Source organism: Schistocerca serialis, chromosome 1 (assembly GCF_023864345.2).
Source record: "Schistocerca serialis cubense isolate TAMUIC-IGC-003099 chromosome 1, iqSchSeri2.2, whole genome shotgun sequence".
In the NCBI taxonomy this organism is placed as follows: domain Eukaryota; kingdom Metazoa; phylum Arthropoda; class Insecta; order Orthoptera; family Acrididae; genus Schistocerca; species Schistocerca serialis.
In genome coordinates this window covers 716,427,685-716,449,043 of record NC_064638.1, presented here as the reverse complement: position 1 = coordinate 716,449,043, position 21,359 = coordinate 716,427,685, and the positions used below count along the sequence as shown (strand labels likewise).

Genomic DNA, 21,359 nt, shown 5'->3' with positions numbered 1-21,359 from the left:
GGAATGGCATCAAATCTGTCTTCAGAATGAAGACCATAGCAACAACAATAACAACAGCCTCGTTCCTTTTGGTTTGGGAATCATTTAAAAGGAACAAGGAATATTAGCGTTTAGTTTCCCCTCGACAACGATGTCATCAGAGACGGAGCAAAAGCTCGGAACGGGAAGGACAGGGTGGGAAATTTTCCTTTCAAAGGAACCCTCGTAGCATTTGCCTTAAGCGTCTTAGCGAAACCATGTGATACCTAAATCTGGATGGCCGAATGAGGATTTGAGCCCCTGTCCTCCAGAATGCAAGTCCAGTGCCTTACCTCTACGTCACCCTTCATGATGAGTAAATCCCTAGTATTGGTAGTTGTGATGATTGCATGTAGAGTGTAATGTTTTCGTTATGTTGTTGTTAACGTTGCAAGAGAAAGCGAAAGATGAAACCCTGCGCATGCAAATAGCCTACGCCTCTCGAACAGCACCAGTGGGGCCACAGAGACAGATGTTCCCATTCGATAGACGGATCAGTATCCTGTCACATGCCCCCATACCATCAGACCTGCTTAAAGCTTATAATTTAACTCGGGACGTTGGCAGAAGCCGTTCGACTCGACCACCACCTCAAGCGTCAGCGATCACGGTTGCGTAGATAATATTCACGCCGTTTCCATCCTCGTGTGATGCATACCTTTTTATTTCTCACTACTTCGACTGCTTGTGTTTCAGATTCACTGCTGATTTGTTTAATTGTTTCTCATTTGGCCTCTTGCATCTTACTGGATTTCGTTTCACACCTTACCGCAACATGGTGTACACTGTAGTGTAGACGCGGAACCCACGCGTCAGCCACCAGAACGTGAAAGTGTTGACCACAGAAACAGTCAAGTTGGACCACAATCTCAAAATGGGATTTTCACTCTGCAGCGGAGTGTGCGCTGGTATGAAACTTCCTGGCAGATTAAAACTGTGTGCCACATCGAGACTCGAACTTCGCGTGAAAGTGCTCTACCATCTGAGTTACCCAAGCACGACTCACGCCCCGTCCTCACAGCTTTACTTCTGCCAGTACCTCGTCTCCTACCTTCCAAACTTTACAGAAGCTCTCCTGCGAACCTTGCAGAACTAGCACTTGCCCGCGTCTCGTCCGGCACACAGTTTTAATCTGCCAGGAAGTTTTTGGACCACAATTTGGTAGGCACTGACTTAATGAGCGGGTCTTTCTTAAATCGCTAAAGTTCTCTTTCCCGAGCAATACTAGTAAAAGGCATGTCTAAGGGGCGTATGAACGCTACAATCTTCCGCTGTAGGCACAAGTGTCAGTGGATCAAGATAACGCAACTTCTGAAGACAATCAGTATCGAGCTACGCTATGTCTTCCTCCACGTTTCCACTCTAAAAGACCAAAGAACATGACAATGGGTCATACGCAGAACGATGAACCTTGTGGAGTTTCTTCGCATTCTCCATGTAGAGAGAAATTTTTATTATCATTTCCTTAAATGTCGCAAATAATGAAGCATGAATTCAGTGTTGTGCATTTTTGGCAAGCTAATAGCAGTAAAGTAGTTTATCACTAGTGGAATAACACATCTTAGTTGTTGAGATACGTAACGTACACTAGTGCAACAGCAATCAACCAAGAGGTATCTAGTAAGACTACTAGTGTTGAAAGAGATTTTAATCACCACGTTTTGTTCGGCAAGAGAATGAGAAACGACAGTTCCTGTTCACCACTGTCCCGGACAGAATCCCAGTCCTCTCCGAGAGGTGTCACGAAGTGCGGACTCGTGACTTCTGATGGAAATCTGTTCGTTTGATCGAGTGTCAAGCTCGACTGCCATCTAGGTCACATTCGTGAGATTTAAGCCACGTGGTGGCACCAGTCATCCTCGTTCTTTCTTCCTTTCGTCCTAATCACCGATAGCATGAGCCGCGGTGGACGAGCGGTTCTAGGCGCTTCAGTCCGGAACCGCGCGACTGCTACGGTCGCAGGTTCGAATCCTGCCTCGGGCATGGATGTGTGTGATGTCCTTAGGTTAGTTAGGTTTAAGTAGTTCTATGTTCTAGGGGACTAATGACCTAAGATGTTAAGTCCCATAGTGCTTAGAGCCATTTGAACCATTTTTGTTAAGTCCCATAATGCCCAGAGCCATTTGCACCATTTGAACCTATAGCATGATAAGCCCAAGACACTACTCGGGAATAATCATCACTTCCTTTCCTCCGACAGAGGTACAAAGAGGAAAGTAAAGGTACCCTATCTTAGCGTTTTAGCACGTTCCGCTATCACCGTTTGAAATGAGTAACAACTTTTGAGTTAGAAGGAATGACAGGATACTGAGAGAAAGAGTGTCTCTAGAAAAGGGATCATACTTATGATTTCAAGTAAAATCCACCTATTTAATTGGTTCATCATGTGAGTCACACACTTGTCTGAACTTCCGCCAAACACCCTGCTGATATTTTATCAGCCATTGTAATTTCTAATCTGGTCCACACTATGTTGCAAAATTGTGTTATTTTTGTTTCATGGTGTCAGTTTTACTAAACCCATACCTGTTACTAGAAACAGAGTCCTTTGTCAACGGGTATTATCTGAAATCAATGTAATAAGCATGTTTGTTCTGCCATTAGTGATTTTCGATACAATAGTTTTCTCCAGAAAATAACTACGCTTGTATTGCTAATACCACAGTCAGTTCAGTGCAGAATATGACCTTCTTTATTCTTGAGAACTTTATTCTTCCCGTCTCCTCCATCAACGGATCTATCATTCGTATTTCCACTGCCCGTAGAGTTAAACGGCCGAAGCGTATGTCGGCTTTCATTTCTATAGAAATTTTAATCATTTAACTTATTGTTTAGTTTAATGTTAAGTATTGGCTAAAAATCAGTTAAGAACAAAACATTTCGTGATTGCGGGAGAAGCACTGAACACAGTGGGAGATGCAAATTCCTTAGGGCAAAGAAGAGTGGCGCTGAAGCTTGTCACTCTAGCGATTCGTGTCGATAATAGCAACAGGCATACCTCACAGGTCGCTTGCAAATGTCAGTGACGCCTACTGTGCCCGAAATGCAATGAAGACACTTCAGCAGTGCAAGGCACGACAAGCGCTAGGGCATGTACTTTATTTTTGTTCTGCCGAATAAAGGATGTATATTCGACTTTGCTTTATTTTTGTTGCATTTGTTATCTCAGAACTGAGGCCTCAAATACAAAATAACATATCAGTTAGAACTCTGACCATAACATTTGGGCAGAGCACCGATAACGCTGATTGTCACGATGTATTTTGTGTAACTGGACTCCAGTCCTATATGAGATTTGAGCGCTTTTACCGCAGCATCAGTCAGATCCGCAGTCGTATTTGAGAGGAGTATGCGTACGTCCCGAGTAAAAAATTTAGGGGATTTAAGATATACAGCAACCCACTCCGATGTCGATATAAATGGATTCTGAACGCTATTGACCCTTGCTATTATAGGACGCTCCCGGGAATACTCGACTTACTCTTTTTACTGTTTCCTTCTGTAATGCGTATGATTGGCAAGTATGTTCTCCTCTTCCACCCCTCCCCCTCTTCCTCTCCCTACCACGCCAACTTCTCATTTTCATTACGATAAGAGGAACTCAGCAGGGTGTCCGTCTTACACCTATTCCCCTTTCTTACATCTGTCCTCTTATAATAAACATGTAAAATACCTAGACTTATAAAACGCTATGAAATTCTGATAGCGAGAAAAAAATGTAAATTAACGTCACGTCGACGTTTGTGTCATCAGAATCAGGGTAGTAAAGTAGTAGATCGGACTGAACGAGGGTAAGAGAAGGGATTGTTCATGGCCTTGATCAAGAAACCAACTTGATACTAAATCGCGATGGACAGACGGGAATTTGAGACCCACTCATCCTGTAGACGATTCCACTATAACACTGCGTCGCTTACTTGCTACTCTGTTGCATTTGAATAGTACCCACGTGACCGACTGGCCGAAACGCAACTGATCCGAAATAACAGAAGTATGAGTTGCCTCGTTCTCAATAACTAGCATTACCGGTACTGTTATCAACAACGCGACTGACGTACGAAAAGCATATTGTGTGTCATGATTAAGGCAGTGGCAATGACTGTCCTTGGCGAGTGGACACGTTTAATTGATATGAGTGAAAAGAAGATGTGATTACTGAGACTGTATCCAGAACACACACTGCCAATCTATACCTATTAAAAATATTACATGTTCGTACTTCCGTTCTTCTAATGTGACATCCTCAATAAATGTATATTTTTATGGTACCCTTGTGGTTCAGTGGGTAAATGTCAGTCAAGCAATCCAGAGGTCTGGGGCTCAGTACACCCGGAGTTTTTCGGTCACTTATCCCTTTTTTCACCTCTAGCAATGATTTGCTGATAAGAACCATGCGGAGCTCCACCATGGTTCGCAGTTCACGTTAAACTGTCGGCTTCCCTGTAACTGGCTGCGTAAGTCAGTTCAGAAGTCGGAAGAAGCCATCGACGTAATCATTGGCAAAGAAAGCATGCCTAAGTAAGCACTGCGGTACTGAAGCCATGGCATATCCCTGTTATGACCCGTTAACTCAGCGCTCTTCACCAGGTAAAATTCCTACCAGTTTTATTCCTATATACTGAACGTGTAGTGATCGATGAATGCCTGCTTATGGCACACTTCCCGGTGACCATTGGACTGATGATTCTTATTAGTATGTCACTTGCTTTTCAGTTCATATGTTAGGTGCCGCACAATACCTCACGGTGGACAGTGTAAAACGTTTCCCCATGTATTATTATTATTTTTTTGACTCTCACTGATATTGTCAAACTGTGATTGATTATTAGCAACAAACTTCATAGGGAGTAAACATGCTATGAGACTGTTTTAAATATTACCAATTGTTTACAGGACAGCCTACAAGAGGTTCTAGAGTGGACACACATGTTATCCTTATTACATGCTTATGCGCAAAAAACACTATTTTCCCCGATGACCAGTTACTCCAAAATATGATGACATTCGACATAAGTGAATGAAGATTATTTTTGACATTATGACTCAATCAGCCTGATTTCGATGGTCTTTGTTTCCTCAAATCAGCTGAGGCGGATGGCGAGCTGTCAATTAAACGAGACCTCAGCCAATTTCCCTCCTCGCACTTGCTTGTTATTACTGCGTCTCTTGTGACCTCCATGTCGGTGGGGCCTTAAAAGCTACTCTCCCATCAGAACTTTTTCTGCTTCCAATGTATATCTCGTGTAAGGAGTATAAGGGCAAAGTAAAACAGGGGTATAAAGGCAATCATTCTCTCCCGCTCCATTTGCGAGTATAACAGGGAATGGAATGACTAGCAGTGGTACAAAGTACCCTCCGCTATGCATAGTATAGTGGTTTTCAGAAGTTATATGTTGATATAGACATAACTTCAGCAGAATGTGACAAACAATGTAACAAAACATGTCGAACATCCAGATAATCATTTATGTACTGTATGGTGAATCAAGACACATTCATAGAATTTGTCGACCTGGAAAAAGTGTTCGACAACGTAAATAAGTGCAAAATATTCGACTTTTGAGAAAAATAAGGGTAAATAAAGTGGTTCAAATGGCTCTGAGCACCATGAGACTTAACATCTGAGGTCATCAGTCCCTTAGAACTTAAAACTACTTCAGCCTAACTAACCTAAGGACATCACACACATCCATGCCCGAGGCAGGATTCGAACCTGCGACCGTAGCGGTCACGCGGTTCCAGACTGGAGCGCCTAGAACCGCTCGGCCACACCGGCCGGCAAAATAAGGGTAAGCTACACGGAAAGTGGGTAGTACACAACATGTACGAGAACCAAGAGGGAAAAAGTAAGAATGGAAGACCAAGCAAGAAGTACCCCGATTAAAAAGGATGTAAGACGGGGATGTAATACGAGGGCCGTTCAGAAAGTAACCTCCGGTTGATTTAAAAAAATACACCAAGTTAAATAAAAATATTTTAATATATACATCTTACAACTACATCTTTGCACTATTTTTCTACATAGTCTCCATAGCGATTGAGGCACTTATCGTATCTCTTCACAAGCTTTGAAATTCCTTCTGCATAAAAATCACCCGCTTGTGCCTGGAGCCAGCCTGTGACCGCATCTTTGAGCTCTTCGTCGTCATCAAACCACTGTGACCCGAGCCATTTCTTCAAATGCATGAAGAGATGATAATCACTTGGCGCCAGGTCTGGGCTGTAAGGTGGATGGTTGATAACGTCCCACTCGAAGGACTCAAGAAGGGCCGTTGTTCTGCGAGCAGAGTGAGGACGGGCGTTATCGTGCGGAAAAACGATACCGGAAGTCAGCATACCACGGCGTTTGTTCTGTATAGCCCGTCGTAACTTTTTTATTGTTTCACAGTACACGTCTTGATTAATGGTCGTACCCAACACCCCTTTGGCATCCCAAAACACCGTTGCCATCAGTTTTCTGGCAGAAAAATCTTGCGAGGCTTTTCTTGGTTTGGTAGGCGAATTTGAATGTGCCCACATCTTTGATTGTTCTTTTGTCTCAGGGTTCACGTACTTAATCCAGGTTTCGTCACCGGTCACGATTCTGTTTAACAATGGTTCTCCTTCGTCCTCATAACGTGACAGAAAGTCTAATGCAGAGGCCATTCTTTGAGTTTTGTGGTGTTCGGTAAGAATTTTGGGCACCCATCGTGCACAGAACTTATGGTAACCCAATCTTGCTGTCACTATCTCGTACAAGAGAGTCTTAGAAATCTGTGGAAAACCAGTAGACAACTCCGACATTGAGAAACGTCGATTTTCACGAACTTTTGCATCAACTGTCTGAACGAGTTCGTCAGTCACCAATGATGGTCTACCACTCCTCTCTTCATCATGAACGTTTTCTCGTCCACTTTTAAATAAACGTACCCATTCACGGACTACTCCTTCACTCATAACTCTTGGTCTGTACACGACACAAAGTTCACGATGAATAGCTGCTGCAGAATATCCTTTGGCTGTAAAAAACCTTATGACAGCACACACTTCACATTTGGCGGGGTTTTCTATTGCAGCACACATTTCAAACTGCCACAAAAACTATACTAGCGCAGGTACGACGTTCACTCGACCACGGCTTGATGCCGACTGACCTGTTGAGTGCGTGAACGCACAGATGGCATCGCTACTCCCCCCACAACCCGCACTGTGACCAATCGGAGGTTACTTTCTGAACCGCCCTCGTATTTTGCCCCTGCTCTTCAGTCTATATGACGAAGAAGCAATAACGGAAATAAAAGAAAGGTTCAAGAATGGGATTAAAATTCAAAAAATGGTTCAAATGGCTCTGAGCACTATGGGACTTAATTGCTGAGGTCATCAATCCCCTAGAACTTAGAACTACTTAAACCTAACTAACCTAAAGACATCACACACATCCATGTCCGAGGTAGGATTCGAACCTGCGACCTTAGCGGTCGCGTGGTTCAGAGGCTAAGGCGGTTTTGTGACCGTGTTGGCTGCAGATTCCTTGACTTGCGCCATAGGGTGGTGGGGTTTCGGGTTCCGCTGAATTGGTCAGGAGTTCACTACACTCAGCTGGCGGCTACACGGGTAGCGGAGGCTGTGTGGCGTGGACTGGGCGGTTTTTTAGGTTAGAAGGCCTGGGGAAAGTACGGAGTGCGCTGCAATCTCAAAGGGTGCATGGCAAATACAGGACGTACTTGGATCAAGGAACAGTCGGAATTGTAATTGCAAATTGTTGTAGTTGTGCTGGGAAAGCCCCTGAGCTTCAAGCGCTAATAGAAAGCACAGAAGCTGAAATCGTTATAGGTACATAAAGCTGGCTAAAGCCTGAAATAAGTTCTGCAGAAATTTTTACGAAGTCTCAGACGGTGTTCAGGAAAGATAGATTAGGCGGAATTGGTGGTGGAGTGTTTGTGTCTGTCATTAGTGGTTTATCTTGTAGTGAAGTCGAAGCAGATACTCCGTGGGAATTGGTATGGGTGGAGGTTATACTTAACAGCCGAAGTAAGTTAATAATTGGTTCCTTCTACCGACCCCCAGAGTCCGATGATATAGTTGCTGAACAGTTCAGAGAAAATTTGAGTCACGTAACAAACAAATACCCCACTCATATGGTTATAGTTGGTGGGGACTTCAACCTTCCCTCGACATGTTGGCAAAAATACTTGTTCAAAACCGGTGGTAAGCAGAAAACATCTTCCGAGATTGTCCTAAATGCTTTCTCCGAAAATTATTTCGAGCAGTTAGTCCACGAACCAACGCGAATTGTAAACGGTTACGAAAACACACTTGACCTCTTAGCCACAAACAATCCAGAGCTAATAGAGAGCATCATGACTGATACAGGGATTAGTGATCACAAGGTCATTGTAGCTAGGCTCAATACCGTTTCTTCCAAATCCACCAGAAACAAACGCAAAATAATTTTATTTAAAAAAGCGCATAAAGTGTCACAAGAAGCCTTCCTAAGAGACAATCTCCATTCCTTCCGAACTGACTATGCAAATGCAGACGAGATGTGGCTCAAATTCAAAGATATAGTAGCAACAGCAATTGAGAGATTCATACCTCATAAATTGGTAAGAGATGGAACTGATCCACCATGGTACACAAAACAGGTCCGAACGCTGTTGCAGAGGCAACGGAAAAAGCAAGCGAAGTTCAGAAGAACGCGAAATCCCGAAGATCGGCTAAAATTTACAGACGCGCGAAATGTGGCACGGACTTCAATGCGAGATGCCTTTAATAGGTTCCACAACGAAACATTGTCTCGAAATTCTGGTCGTATGTAAAGTACACAAGCGGCAAGACGCAGTCAATACCTTCGCTGCGCAGTGCCGATGGTACTGTTACCGAAGACTGTGCCGCTAAAGCGGAGTTATTGAACGCAGTTTTCCGAAATTCCTTCACCAGGGAAGACGAATGGAATATTCCAGAATTTGAAACGAACAGCTGCTAGCATGAGTTTCTTAGAAGTAGATACGTTAGGGTTTGTGAAGCAACTCAAATCGCTTGATACGGGCAAGTCTTCAGGTACAGATTGTATACCGATTAGGTTCCTTTCAGATTACGCTGATACAATAGCTCCCTACTTAGCAATCATATACAACCGCTCGCTCACTGATAGATCTGTACCTACAGATTGGAAAATTGCGCCGCGCGGGTTAGCCGAGCGGTCTGAGGCGCTGCAGTCACGGACTGTGCGGCTGGTCCCGGCGGAGGTTCGAGTCCTCCCTCGGGCATGGGTGTGTGTGATTGTCCTTAGGATAATTTAGGTTAAGTAGTGTGTAAGCTTAGGGACTGATGACCTTAGCAGTTAAGTCCCATAAGATTTCACACACATTTGAACATTTGGCCCCAACTGTACTGTGCTGCATGGTGTCGTTGTTGCAAAGATGGACCTCGCTATGGACGTTGGGAGTGAAGTTGCGCATCATGCGCAGGTCGCACCAGTGTTTAAGAAGGATAGTAGGAGTAATCCATCGAACTACAGACCTATATCATTGACGTCGGTTTGCAGTAGGGCTTTGGAGCATATATTGTATTCAGACATTATGAATCACCTCGAAGGGAACGATCTATTGATACGTAATCAGCATGGTTTCAGAAAACACCGTTCTTGTGCAACGCAGCTAGCTCTTTATTCGCACGAAATAATGGCCACTATCGACAGGGGATCTCAAGTTGATTCTGTATTTCTAGATTTCCGGAAAGCTTTTGACACAGGGTTATGGGGTATAGTCTCAGTTGTGCGACTGGATTCATGATTTCCTGTCAGGAAGGTCTCAGTTCGTAGTAATAGACGGCAAATCATCGAGTAAAATTGAAGTGATATCAGGTGTTCCCCAGGGAAGCGTCCTGGGACCTCTGCTGTTCCTGATCTATATAAATGACCTGGGTGACAATCTGAGCAGTTCTCTTAGGTTGTTCGCAGATGATGCTGTAATTTACCGTCTAGTAAGGTCATCCGAAGACCAGTATCAGTTGCAAAGCGATTTAGAAAAGATTGCTGTATGGTATGGCAGGTGGCAGTTGACGCTAAATAACGAAAAGTGTGAGGTGATCCACATGAGTTCCAAAAGAAATCCGTTGGAATTCGATTACTCTATAAATAGTACAATTCTCAGGGCTGTCAATTCAACTAAGTACCTAGGTGTTAAAATTACGAACAACTTCAGCTGGAAAGACCACATAGATAATATTGTGGGGAAGGCGAGCCAAAGGATGCGTTTCATTGGCAGGACACTTATAAGATGCAACAAGTCTACTAAAGAGACAGCTTACACTACACTCGTTCGTCCTCTGTTAGAATATTGCTGCGCGATGTGGGATCCTTACCAGGTGGGATTGACGGAGGACATTGAAAGGGTGCAAAAGAGGGCAGCTCGTTTTGTATTATCACGTAATAGGGGAGAGAGTGTGAAAGATGAAATGACCGAAATATTAAGCCTGTCATGTATAAATAAAATCTGTAGTGCAACATCTTACGGAAAAATTTGTGGAAAGGTCTTATGGGACCAAACTGCTGAGGTCATCGGTCCCTAAGCTAACATAGTATTTAAGCTAACTTACGCTAAGGACGACACACACACCCATGCCCGAGGGAGGACTCGAACCTCCGACGGGGGGAGCCGCGCAGACCCCGCGGCTACCCCGCGCGGCTAACATCTTATGATTCTACATGAACGCCAGAACGTATGTTTTAGGAACAGTTTTCATTATTACGCACCTAGCATACAAACGTTCGTTTTTGTATCCTCTAATTCTTCACTTCTGTACGATTCAAACAATAATGGCATACTTAAAAAACCATTATATTCCCAGGAATGGAAATCGAATGCGCGACCGTCGAGAAATGAGGCAGCGGCGTAACGATAGACCACGAAGGCCGGTTGGAGCCGAGACCTGTGTTATGAAAAGTTTCCATGCCCACTTGGTAAATGGTGGCCTACTGACCACGCTCTGTTTCAAACAGCACATTCACGTGCCTGCAGGATGTTCAAAACCTCCACAATAAAATTAAAAGGACTTACCATAGGCAAAGAATAAGTAACCAATTCATATGCTACGTACTTTGTTCTGGAGTTTTGCACGTCTGAAATGTGCAAGGCAACGGAGGTGTAATCGTATGAGATGGCAGCCATTAAACTTCAAATGTACGTTTACGGATACAAAGTTAAAAAAAATGGCCACTGTGTAAGAGTTTTATGATCCTACTTAACTTCTCACATTCTTTCGCGTAAGAATATCTAAAGAATGTCGTGTCTAAGACTCCACTTGACGCCAAACAGAAACTTACTGTTTGGATATTTGCTTATCTTCAAGAAATACACAACACTTGAACATTAGAAAGAGTGCGATAATCACTACCACAAAAGTGAAATCAAGTCTAGGACTGACAGCACAGGCACCCTCTGCGAACCGTGCCAAAAAGACCCGACGAAGGAAAGCGATATTCTGTTGACACAGTAGACTCGCCTACCGATAACCTTATTCTCGTAACGTTATCAACGAAACCATAAAATCCAATGAACATATTACCGGTGTACTGATTCTAGCTATCTTTATATGAACCCAGTAGAATTTAATCTACCCACTTTGAAATACACTCCTGGAAATGGAAAAAAGAACACATGGACACCGGTGTGTCAGACCCACCATACTTGCTCCGGATACTGCGAGAGGGCTGTACAAGCAATGATCACACGCACGGCACAGCGGACACACCAGGAACCGCGGTGTTGGCCGTCGAATGGCGCTAGCTGCGCAGCATTTGTGCACCGCCGCCGTCAGTGTCAGCCAGTTTGCCGTGGCATACGGAGCTCCATCGCAGTCTTTAACACTGGTAGCATGCCGCGACAGCGTGGACGTGAACCGTATGTGCAGTTGACGGACTTTGAGCGAGGGCGTATAGTGGGCATGCGGGAGGCCGGGTGGACGTACCGCCGAATTGCTCAACACGTGGGGCGTGAGGTCTCCACAGTACATCGATGTTGTCGCCAGTGGTCGGCGGAAGGTGCACGTGCCCGTCGACCTGGGACCGGACCGCAGCGACGCACGGATGCACGCCAAGACCGTAGGATCCTACGCAGTGCCGTAGGGGACCGCACCGCCACTTCCCAGCAAATTAGGGACACTGTTGCTCCTGGGGTATCGGCGAGGACCATTCGCAACCGTCTCCATGAAGCTGGGCTACGGTCCTGCACACCGTTAGGCCGTCGTCCGCTCACGCCCCAACATCGTGCAGCCCGCCTCCAGTGGTGTCGCGACAGGCGTGAATGGAGGGACGAATGGAGACGTGTCGTCTTCAGCGATGAGAGTCGCTTCTGCCTTGGTGCCAATGATGGTCGTATGCGTGTTTGGCGCCGTGCAGGTGAGCGCCACAATCAGGACTGCATACGACCGAGGCACACAGGGCCAACACCCGGCATCACGGTGTGGGGAGCGATCTCCTACACTGGCCGTACACCACTGGTGATCGTCGAGGGGACACTGAATAGTGCACGGTACATCCAAACCGTCATCGAACCCATCGTTCTACCATTCCTAGACCGGCAAGGGAACTTGCTGTTCCAACAGGACAATGCACGTCCGCATGTATCCCGTGCCACCCAACGTGCTCTAGAAGGTGTAAGTCAACTACCCTGGCCAGCAAGATCTCCGGATCTGTCCCCCATTGAGCATGTTTGGGACTGGATGAAGCGTCGTCTCACGCGGTCTGCACGTCCAGCACGAACGCTGGTCCAACTGAGGCGCCAGGTGGAAATGGCACGGCAAGCCGTTCCACAGGACTACATCCAGCATCTCTACGATCGTCTCCATGGGAGAATAGCAGCCTGCATTGCTGCGAAAGGTGGATATACACTGTACTAGTGCCGACATTGTGCATGCTCTGTTGCCTGTGTCTATGTGCCTGTGGTTCTGTCAGTGTGATCATGTGATGTATCTGACCCCAGGAATGTGTAAATAAAGTTTCCCCTTCCTGGGACAATGAATTCACGGTGTTCTTATTTCAATTTCCAGGAGTGTATGATTCACTGTAAGACATGAGCTCCTTCATTAAAAAATAAATGAGCGAGTAAGTAGACGAGAGAGAGAGAGAGTGTGTAAAAAGAGAGAGAGAGAGAGTTACTCGCAGAGATCTGGCGTCCTATGTAACCTGCCCCAAATTCTTAGGGCAGCAGGTCCTAAACTGTCAACCTTAAGGTAAGGGAGTGGTGGTCAGAAATAAATATTTAATTTTTGTTGACTTACCAATGTACATTTTATAGGAACTCTTGAGAATGATGACGGGCATTCTCAGACTATGTACCTTTCACTCTCTCAAATATGCTTGTTATCTGTTGTACAGTGAGAGAAGCAGGTAGGATTCTGTTAACCAGCTCACCTTCAGTTTCTACTGCAGTTTTGCGTGGCAAAGATTTCGTGAAATCCCACAGGAAATAAATCTATAGGTGTGAGTCCCGTCGATCGCACTTACTACGGGATAGGATTTTCCTTATCTGCTGTTCAGGTACTCATGTACAATAATTTGTGGTATAATGGTACACCGATGTGTCGAAACCACGAGCTCTCGCATATAACCAGCGGTACAATCACTATCTACTGTAACAGAGCATCTCGACTGAACACCGGGTAACTGTCCGCCCCTGGTAGCTGAGTGGTTAGCGTGACGAAATGTCATGCCAAAGGGCCCTTGTTCGATTCCCGGCTGGGTCGGAGATTTTCTCCGCTCAGCGACTGGGTGTTGTGTTGTCCTTATCATCATCATTTCATCCTCATCGACACGCAAGTCGCCGAAGTGGCGTCAACTCGAAAGACTTGCACCAGGCGAACGGTCTACCCGACGGGAGGCCCTAGCCACACGGCATTTCCATTTACTGGGTAACTTGCACCTTTCAAACAGGGCAGCAACAAATACTTGATCTCTTGGAATTTCAGCCCACATGTCGATACAGAATCACATTCAGTGGTTTAAGGCAAGTCTCATTATTCCCGACAAGGCTTTTACGTTGGATGGAATACAGTGTGGTTATAACTAAACTTTCTTTACTTGAGAGGGCTCCATTAAAAACGAGTGATCGTAGGATAATGAAACTTTGCGAAAAGATTTATAAGGGCATTCGGAAGAGAAATAACGAATCAAAGACTGAAAGAGACAGATTTTAATTTCCATATAAAAGGGTAACATTTTTTAATTGCGTATCTTGTTTACGTTCCACGTTACAAACGTTGTTCAGTATGACGACCATCTGCATACACGACAGCCTGGAACCGCACTAGAGACCAAAAAAAAAAAAAAAATGGTTCAAATGGCTCTGAGCACTATGTGACTTAACATCTGAGGTCATCAGTCCCCTAGCACTTAGAACTACTTAAACCTAACTAACCTAAGGACATCACACACATCCATGCCCGAGGCAGAATTCGAACCTGCGACTGTAGCGGTCACGCGGTTCCAGACTGAAGCGCCTAGAACCGCACGGCCACACCGGCCGGCGCACTAGAAGCAGTTTCACAATCGTTCGCAGCACTTTTCCAACAGTGGACCGTCGAATGTTCAGCTGCAGTGACACAGCTCGAGCACTGCTTGAAGATGGCAGATTGCGTCCATGGCAACAGTAACTTTTTCAACAATTTGTAGCGCAAATGGTCGTCGGCCTCTCCCAGCAGGAGCAATTCTCAAGTCACCATTTAATTCGAACTTCTGAATCATTTTCTTCAACTCCGGTGGAGAAAGAGGACCTCTCCGTGTTCGCCGGCCGAAGTGGCCGTGCGGTTAAAGGCGCTGCAGTCTGGAACCGCAAGACCGCTACGGTCGCAGGTTCGAATCCTGCCTCGGGCATGGATGTTTGTGATGTCCTTAGGTTAGTTAGGTTTAACTAATTCTAAGTTCTAGGGGACTAATGACCTCAGCAGTTGAGTCCCATAGTGCTCAGAACCATTTGAACCATTTTCTCCGTGTTCCTTTAGTGTGTCAATATTCGCAAAGAGCAGAAACGCTATTGCTGTTGTTTTTATAGAACAGCTTTACGAGTAATGCCCTACTCATCTTGTCCAGACGCATGTTGACTGTCTGCAGCTGTAATGCATTGGTGCTTGTTTTTCAACCCTACGTCGGCCTATCGGTACCTGCGCCTAACAGCAAGTCATGACACTAACACTACCGACAACGCAAATCGTGCAGCGCAGTCTGAACACCATGCTTATAAAGCGGGGGAACCATACGGTAGTTTGCCGTCTAAACTGGCTAAAGCAGCGAAAGCTCAATTATAATCACTGTGTACTATCATGGTTGAAAGAGGTCTCACTGTGAAGGATGCGAACTGCAAGGGTTGGCTAGTTAATTTGGGGAAGAAAGGACCAAACAGCGAGGCATCGGTCCCATCGGATTAGGGAAGGAAAGGGTTCAAATGGTTCAAATGGCTCTGAGCACTATGGGACTTAACATCTACGGTCATCAGTCCCCTAGAACTTAGAACTACTTAAACCTAACTAACCTAAGGACATCACACAACACCCAGCCATCACGAGGCAGAGAAAATCCGTGACCCCGCCGGGAATCGAACCCGGGAACCCGGGCGTAGGAAGAAGGAAAGGGAAGGGATTCAGCCGTGCACTTTCAAAGGAACCATCCCGGCATTTGCCTGATGCGATTTAGGGAAATCACGGAAAACCTAGCCGGCCGAAGTGGCCGTGCGGTTAAAGGCGCTGCAGCCTGGAACCGCAAGACCGCTACGGTCGCAGGTTCGAATCCTGCCTCGGGCATGGATGTTTGTGATGTCCTTAGGTTAGTTAGGTTTAACTAGTTCTAAGTTCTAGGGGACTAATGACCTCAGCAGTTGAGTCCCATAGTGCTCAGAGCCATTTTTTGAACGGAAAACCTAAATCAGGATGGCTGGAGACGGGTTTGAGCCGTAGTCCTACCAAACGCGAGTCCAGTGTGCTAATAACTGCGCCACCTCGCTCGTTCTGCAGGAAGTCTGCCAACGCAATATTTCACCGGGTAATTTGCTGACAGAATTGAATACTGGGATCAAAATGATCTGGACCCATAGCTTGGACACTTTCTTTATTATAGGTGTGAGATTACTATTCCATTTATGTTATCTACAACGCCATAGGGTTTAGGACCATCTCATCATATTCTATTGCGCGAACAATTCTTTATCGAGAACTTCGGAAACCCATCTATGACTTGAACTAGTTTCTCGTAAGTCTCCATCCACGGCGATGAATTCCTTGCGAGTTCCACGACGGCTGCTGTGAAATTTTCCTCTGCGTTCGATGAGCTTCTAGAGTACTACATCCTCCTTCTCCATACCTTAAAGGCACATTTGCAGGTGCTTGTAACAAATAACCCTCTATCTGTGACAACGAGTCATAAACTGTGAACAGTGGTAAACTCCGCCATGGTCACATCTCAGAGGACTGTGCATCGTTTTTCAAAGAGGCACACCAACATTAACATGGCAAACAGGTTTTGGTTATGAAATACAAGCAGTTTGTAAACACATGTCTCGTATGGCCTGAATATTCATTTCCAAACGTTGAGCCCTTACATTAAAATATTCAGTTCAGCATTCTCTTACTGTATGCGTAATTTTGACCCTAAAGCGTTGTGACATCATTTATAAAAGCTATATCGGGAAAATTTGCCCATACATCTATATTTACAATACTATTCGAGCCGTTTTCTGCTACTCGATGGATGTACTTGAATCCTTTAAAAAATCTTGTAGAACTGAGACAACGGCACGTGGCACAAGACATAAAAACAGGAAAGCGTGATCAGTACAGATTTTTACTTACGCAATCAACACAACGTACGAAATGTTTATATCATGTATTTCCTCTCATAATCTCTTCCATAAAAGTTGTCTGTGTTTATATTTAAATGACAACGTGGATGAAGTATCAATACCATATCTTTTACTCGTCAACAAATAAACCTGTGTGACAGTTGGTTGAAAGCGCTTAGGTCTCGCATTTAATCTGTGTTTTCAGATTTCATAGATTTAAATCATTCCCAGCTCGAATTAAACTGATTCAACTCGTGATAATTTCGATGGTGTTTGTTTATAAATTCTCGGACAAAGACTTCAGCATAGCACATTAGCGATATCTTTTCGTCGCTAATTATTGTGAATGTGAATTCCCTCATTAAATATGCTGTGCCAGTATATCTAGAATAACGTTACTTTATAGAATACCGAATGCACAAACGAAACACACATAATTTACATCTCACGATTCGTAACTAGGATATGACAGAACTTCAGTTCTTCCTGTTTTTACCAATAAATACATTTCCCATATACAGGAGTAAGTACAAAGAGCTCATTCTCTTATATAATTACATTTCAGATACGTAACTAAATGCAGAAAAAATTTTGTGATGAACTAAATGCAGAAAAGACAGTCGCTGTATGCTCCCCTTTGAATTTCTTAGTTAACAAGAAAGCATGTAAGGTCACAGATATTGAAACCCATAAGTGTTAGTTTTGAATGCCAAAGATATTTAATGTAAGGTATCGACTGATGGTCTCTGAACACCTCTGAACGAAATAGTTTATTTCTTGTGAACATAAGATCTTCGCTTGTTACTGCAGTTGCAACTATGTTGCAACGTCTTGTTTCGGGAGTGAAAAACGAAGACTAGCTGCTTCCATCAACAATTCTGCATCAAACATAATGAATATTCGAATAAAAGACACGACAGCCATCGTTATAAAATGTCCAACATCCAACATCTTTAACAAACTCTATTAGAATCTGTGATCATAATGTATGTGGTCGCATACGCATTCTCGATAACTGTGAGTACTAAAGGCTAACATTTGCAGTAGAGTAATAGCCTACGACTAATCCAAAACGTGACACGAAAGGATGTTACCGAAAAATCATGACAAGCGGTTAATTTCAACCGGCTACATGCACATAAACACAGGGCTCGCTCAGAGCGGCGGGAAACACGAATATCCTCAACTCTGCTCTCAAAAACTTTATCCGTTCTGTGCACACACTGCGCGTGCACTGACACTCCCAAGCAAATAATAAAAACAATAAATACATCACAGAAGAGATGCCCATTTTTTACAATTTCAACTGCTGTGGCATGCTCATCGTAGTGAATATGATGTCTGCACACTTGATCTTCAGCATTTCAGCAACCTAGAACGTTATGCGCATGCTTTTACGATTTATTCCTGTTCGGGAACTCAGTCATATAGGCGGTAAGTCACAAATAAATTTCTTTTGTGCTAGATAATATACATAATTAATATTACGAATGACACTACCACTAAAATGTAGATCAGGTATCCAAAATTACATTGCTGTAAATGTAGATGTCAAAGTTGCTAAAACGCGTCATCTTTGTTGAGAACCGTAATTTCTGTGGCAATTTCTCTTGCTTTGAACACAGAACGATGCAGTCGCAGCCGTTCTAGAATATCAAGTACGGAGGGAAACGTTCTTCCCTTCAACTGACGCACAATAACAAGAAAATAAGATATCTCGCACTTGCAGGAAAAATAAATATTAAAATAGTATGAAAGAGAAAAAAATCACTGGACCCCAAGGAATATCTCTTCGATGCTATATTAATTAAAGGAAAGAACTTTTTTCCCTTCTAGCAGCGATTTATCGCCTGTTACTAGAGCAACAAAGAGTTTGAAACGGTGGAATAAGGCACAGATCGTTACTGTCTTCGACAGCTACGTAACTGTAGTTCTAGGTCGCTAATGTTAACATGTTGTAGAATAATAAATCACATGCCTGCACGCGTGTAATGACTGGTGGACATCAATACACTCCTTTGTAGGAATTACTACGGTTTTCGTATATTGCGGAGAAGCTGACTGCTAAATTTTCGAGAGTGTGCCTTCCCAGAAGAGTCCGTCAAAATCTTACTTCTTCCTACATATATCTCACAGGGGGAATGGCAGTGGTACACCACAACAGATAAAGGATGTACGTTCCACCACACATCGCTAATTGGGATGCAGAGCATACCTGTATATATAAACTTCCGCAGTTTCTATATCGATGAGGTTGAAAGAATGTTAATGAGAGAAGTGAACAGTGCCCATACGGGACCACTTTGCGCTCAGAACCATATCAAGTCGAACTAAAAAGCTATTCACTGTTCTCTTAATCGCTACCTGTAACAGTTGAACTTTTTAATTTACATCCTCTTGCCAATTTACTTCAAATAAACCCAATCTCACTACATTTTGATTTTAATGGACAAAATATTATCTTGTGTTATACCTGAGTACTGATATTAACCTTTCAATCATTAACTTTTTATTAGCGTAGATAGTAATCCGATACCTGATACCTTCTATCAAAAATTAGAGTAGAAAGTGCTCTTTACTTGTTTTCATTTTATGACAGTGTCTAATATTTTATTTTATTTAAACCTGCCATGTTACAGATGAGTAGTTAAAATTATACCTTACATAGCATGGATCCCACTCCCATGTGTAACCTGTGCACTTCATGAATGGACACAGCAAGATACAATTTTATAGCACTACCTTGGATTAACAAAATTTGCCATGGAATACGCATGCGTTTGCAGCGGTTACAGTACAAATATTTACAACGGTGAGTTGAGAATGCGTAAGTGTATGATTGGCATGTTAATATAAAAACTTAACATCAACACAATGTGTTCTTAATGAATTTACCGAATGTCCTTTTTTTTTTCACTCACTTAACGGTGTACAGGACTCTGTGTCTAACCCTCTTGCTTTTGTGTGCAAGCGAACAGTTTCCTTTTACTGGTTTATTTCATTTTGTAATATAAAGGTAGATATTGTAACTGTAATTAATATTTTTTGTACTAATTTATTTTTATTGCAAATTTATTGTCATACATTTAACTAATTATTCTCCTATTCATAATTTAATTTAAATTTTTCATGTGATGTAGACGTTGCGAAAGTCATAACATCAGCAACTGTAATCGCTGATTATTCGAAAAGATAAAATAGGAAAGGAAGATCACCCTTGTTAGACCGTAGATAAAGAAATGAAGAGCCGTTTGGAACATAAAACTCCAGAGCTGTCTTTATTTTGATTCAAATAATGCAGTCACAGTAGGAGCAAAACGCTTTTATAGTTGAATTCTCAAACACAAGGGTAAAAAAACACTTGCAGAGAGAATATTCTAACATGGATTATAAAATTTAAGACAGGACTCGTGGCGGAGAAGCGTCAGAGATTTCATGGTACAGCGTTAATCAACGAAGAAGGCGCACAGTAAAGAACGACAAAATATCAAATGCTTTTCGTCTTGTTTGTATATTTTGTTAATCGGTTGGTTATTGCATTGTCAAGTCAATTGTGGTTTTGAAATGTTTTGAGTAAAGAATCCACAGGTAATGCGGCCTCTTAGAACTATGTCCTACAATCGTTCTGAGGTACAACAAAAAACAGCTCATTTTTTTCCGGAACGTGAAGTAAGAAATCTCAAACATGAAACGAGGGAATATTACTATGGGCTCATAAAGTGTGTTATACATCCATTTTCATCTGTATAAGTAGCTAACATGTCTGATACATGCGTACCTTACACATACGTACCGTAAAATCTCTTTGCCGCCTATTCGTTACAGACATGCGAGTGATGTAACGAACACTCGAAAAGAATTTAGAATTATGATATGATTTTGAGTAGTTCTAAAATATAGTTAAAGCATTTTCCATCTTTTATTGGAGCAGATACACTATTAGCCGCAACCAGTCATTAAGGAGCTCAATCTGACGTTTTTATACGTATCTTGCATTATAATAGATATCATTTGATTTGTAATCGAATTTCGGAGAAATGCAGGAACACACGAGGCAATACTGACCCTACGTGTTATCTTAGAAGATAAGTTAAGGAAAGGCAAACCTACGTCATAGCATTTACAGACGAAAGATTTTGACAGTGTTGACTGGAATATTCTCTTTGAAATTCTGAAGGTGGCAGGGGTTAAATACAGAGAGCGAAAGGCTATTTACAACTTGTACAGAAAGCGAACGGCAATTATAAGAGTCGAAGTGCACGGAAGGTAAGTCGTGGTTGAGAAGGGAGTGAGACAGGGTTGTAACCTATCCCCGATGTTATTTAATCTGCATATTGAGCAAGCATTGAAATAACCAAAAGACAAATTTGGAACAGGCATTAAAGTTCAGAGAAAAGTAAAAAAAAAATCGAGGTTTTCTGACGTCATTATAATTCTGTCAGAGACAGTAAAGGACTTAAAAGAACAGTTCAATGGAATGGACACTATCTTGAAACGAGGATATAAGGTGAACATCAACAAAAGCAAAACGAG

At 43.3% G+C, this 21,359-nt stretch overlaps 1 protein-coding gene across 2 annotated transcripts in view; it reads left to right on the top strand.

Annotated features, from left to right (window-relative positions):
• The window catches only part of LOC126481165 (flightin), a 64,376-nt gene that overhangs the window by 4,594 nt on the left and 38,423 nt on the right, over window positions 1–21,359 (top strand). The window contains exon 2 of one of the 2 annotated variants that reach the window (XM_050104735.1): window positions 19,466–19,638. The exons of the other annotated variant lie outside the window; for it this stretch is intronic. Within the exon in view, the coding sequence (XP_049960692.1) occupies window positions 19,590–19,638 (49 nt within the window). The 5' untranslated portion in view covers window positions 19,466–19,589. The remainder of the gene's footprint in view (window positions 1–19,465; window positions 19,639–21,359) is intronic. 2 annotated transcript variants of the gene reach the window in all.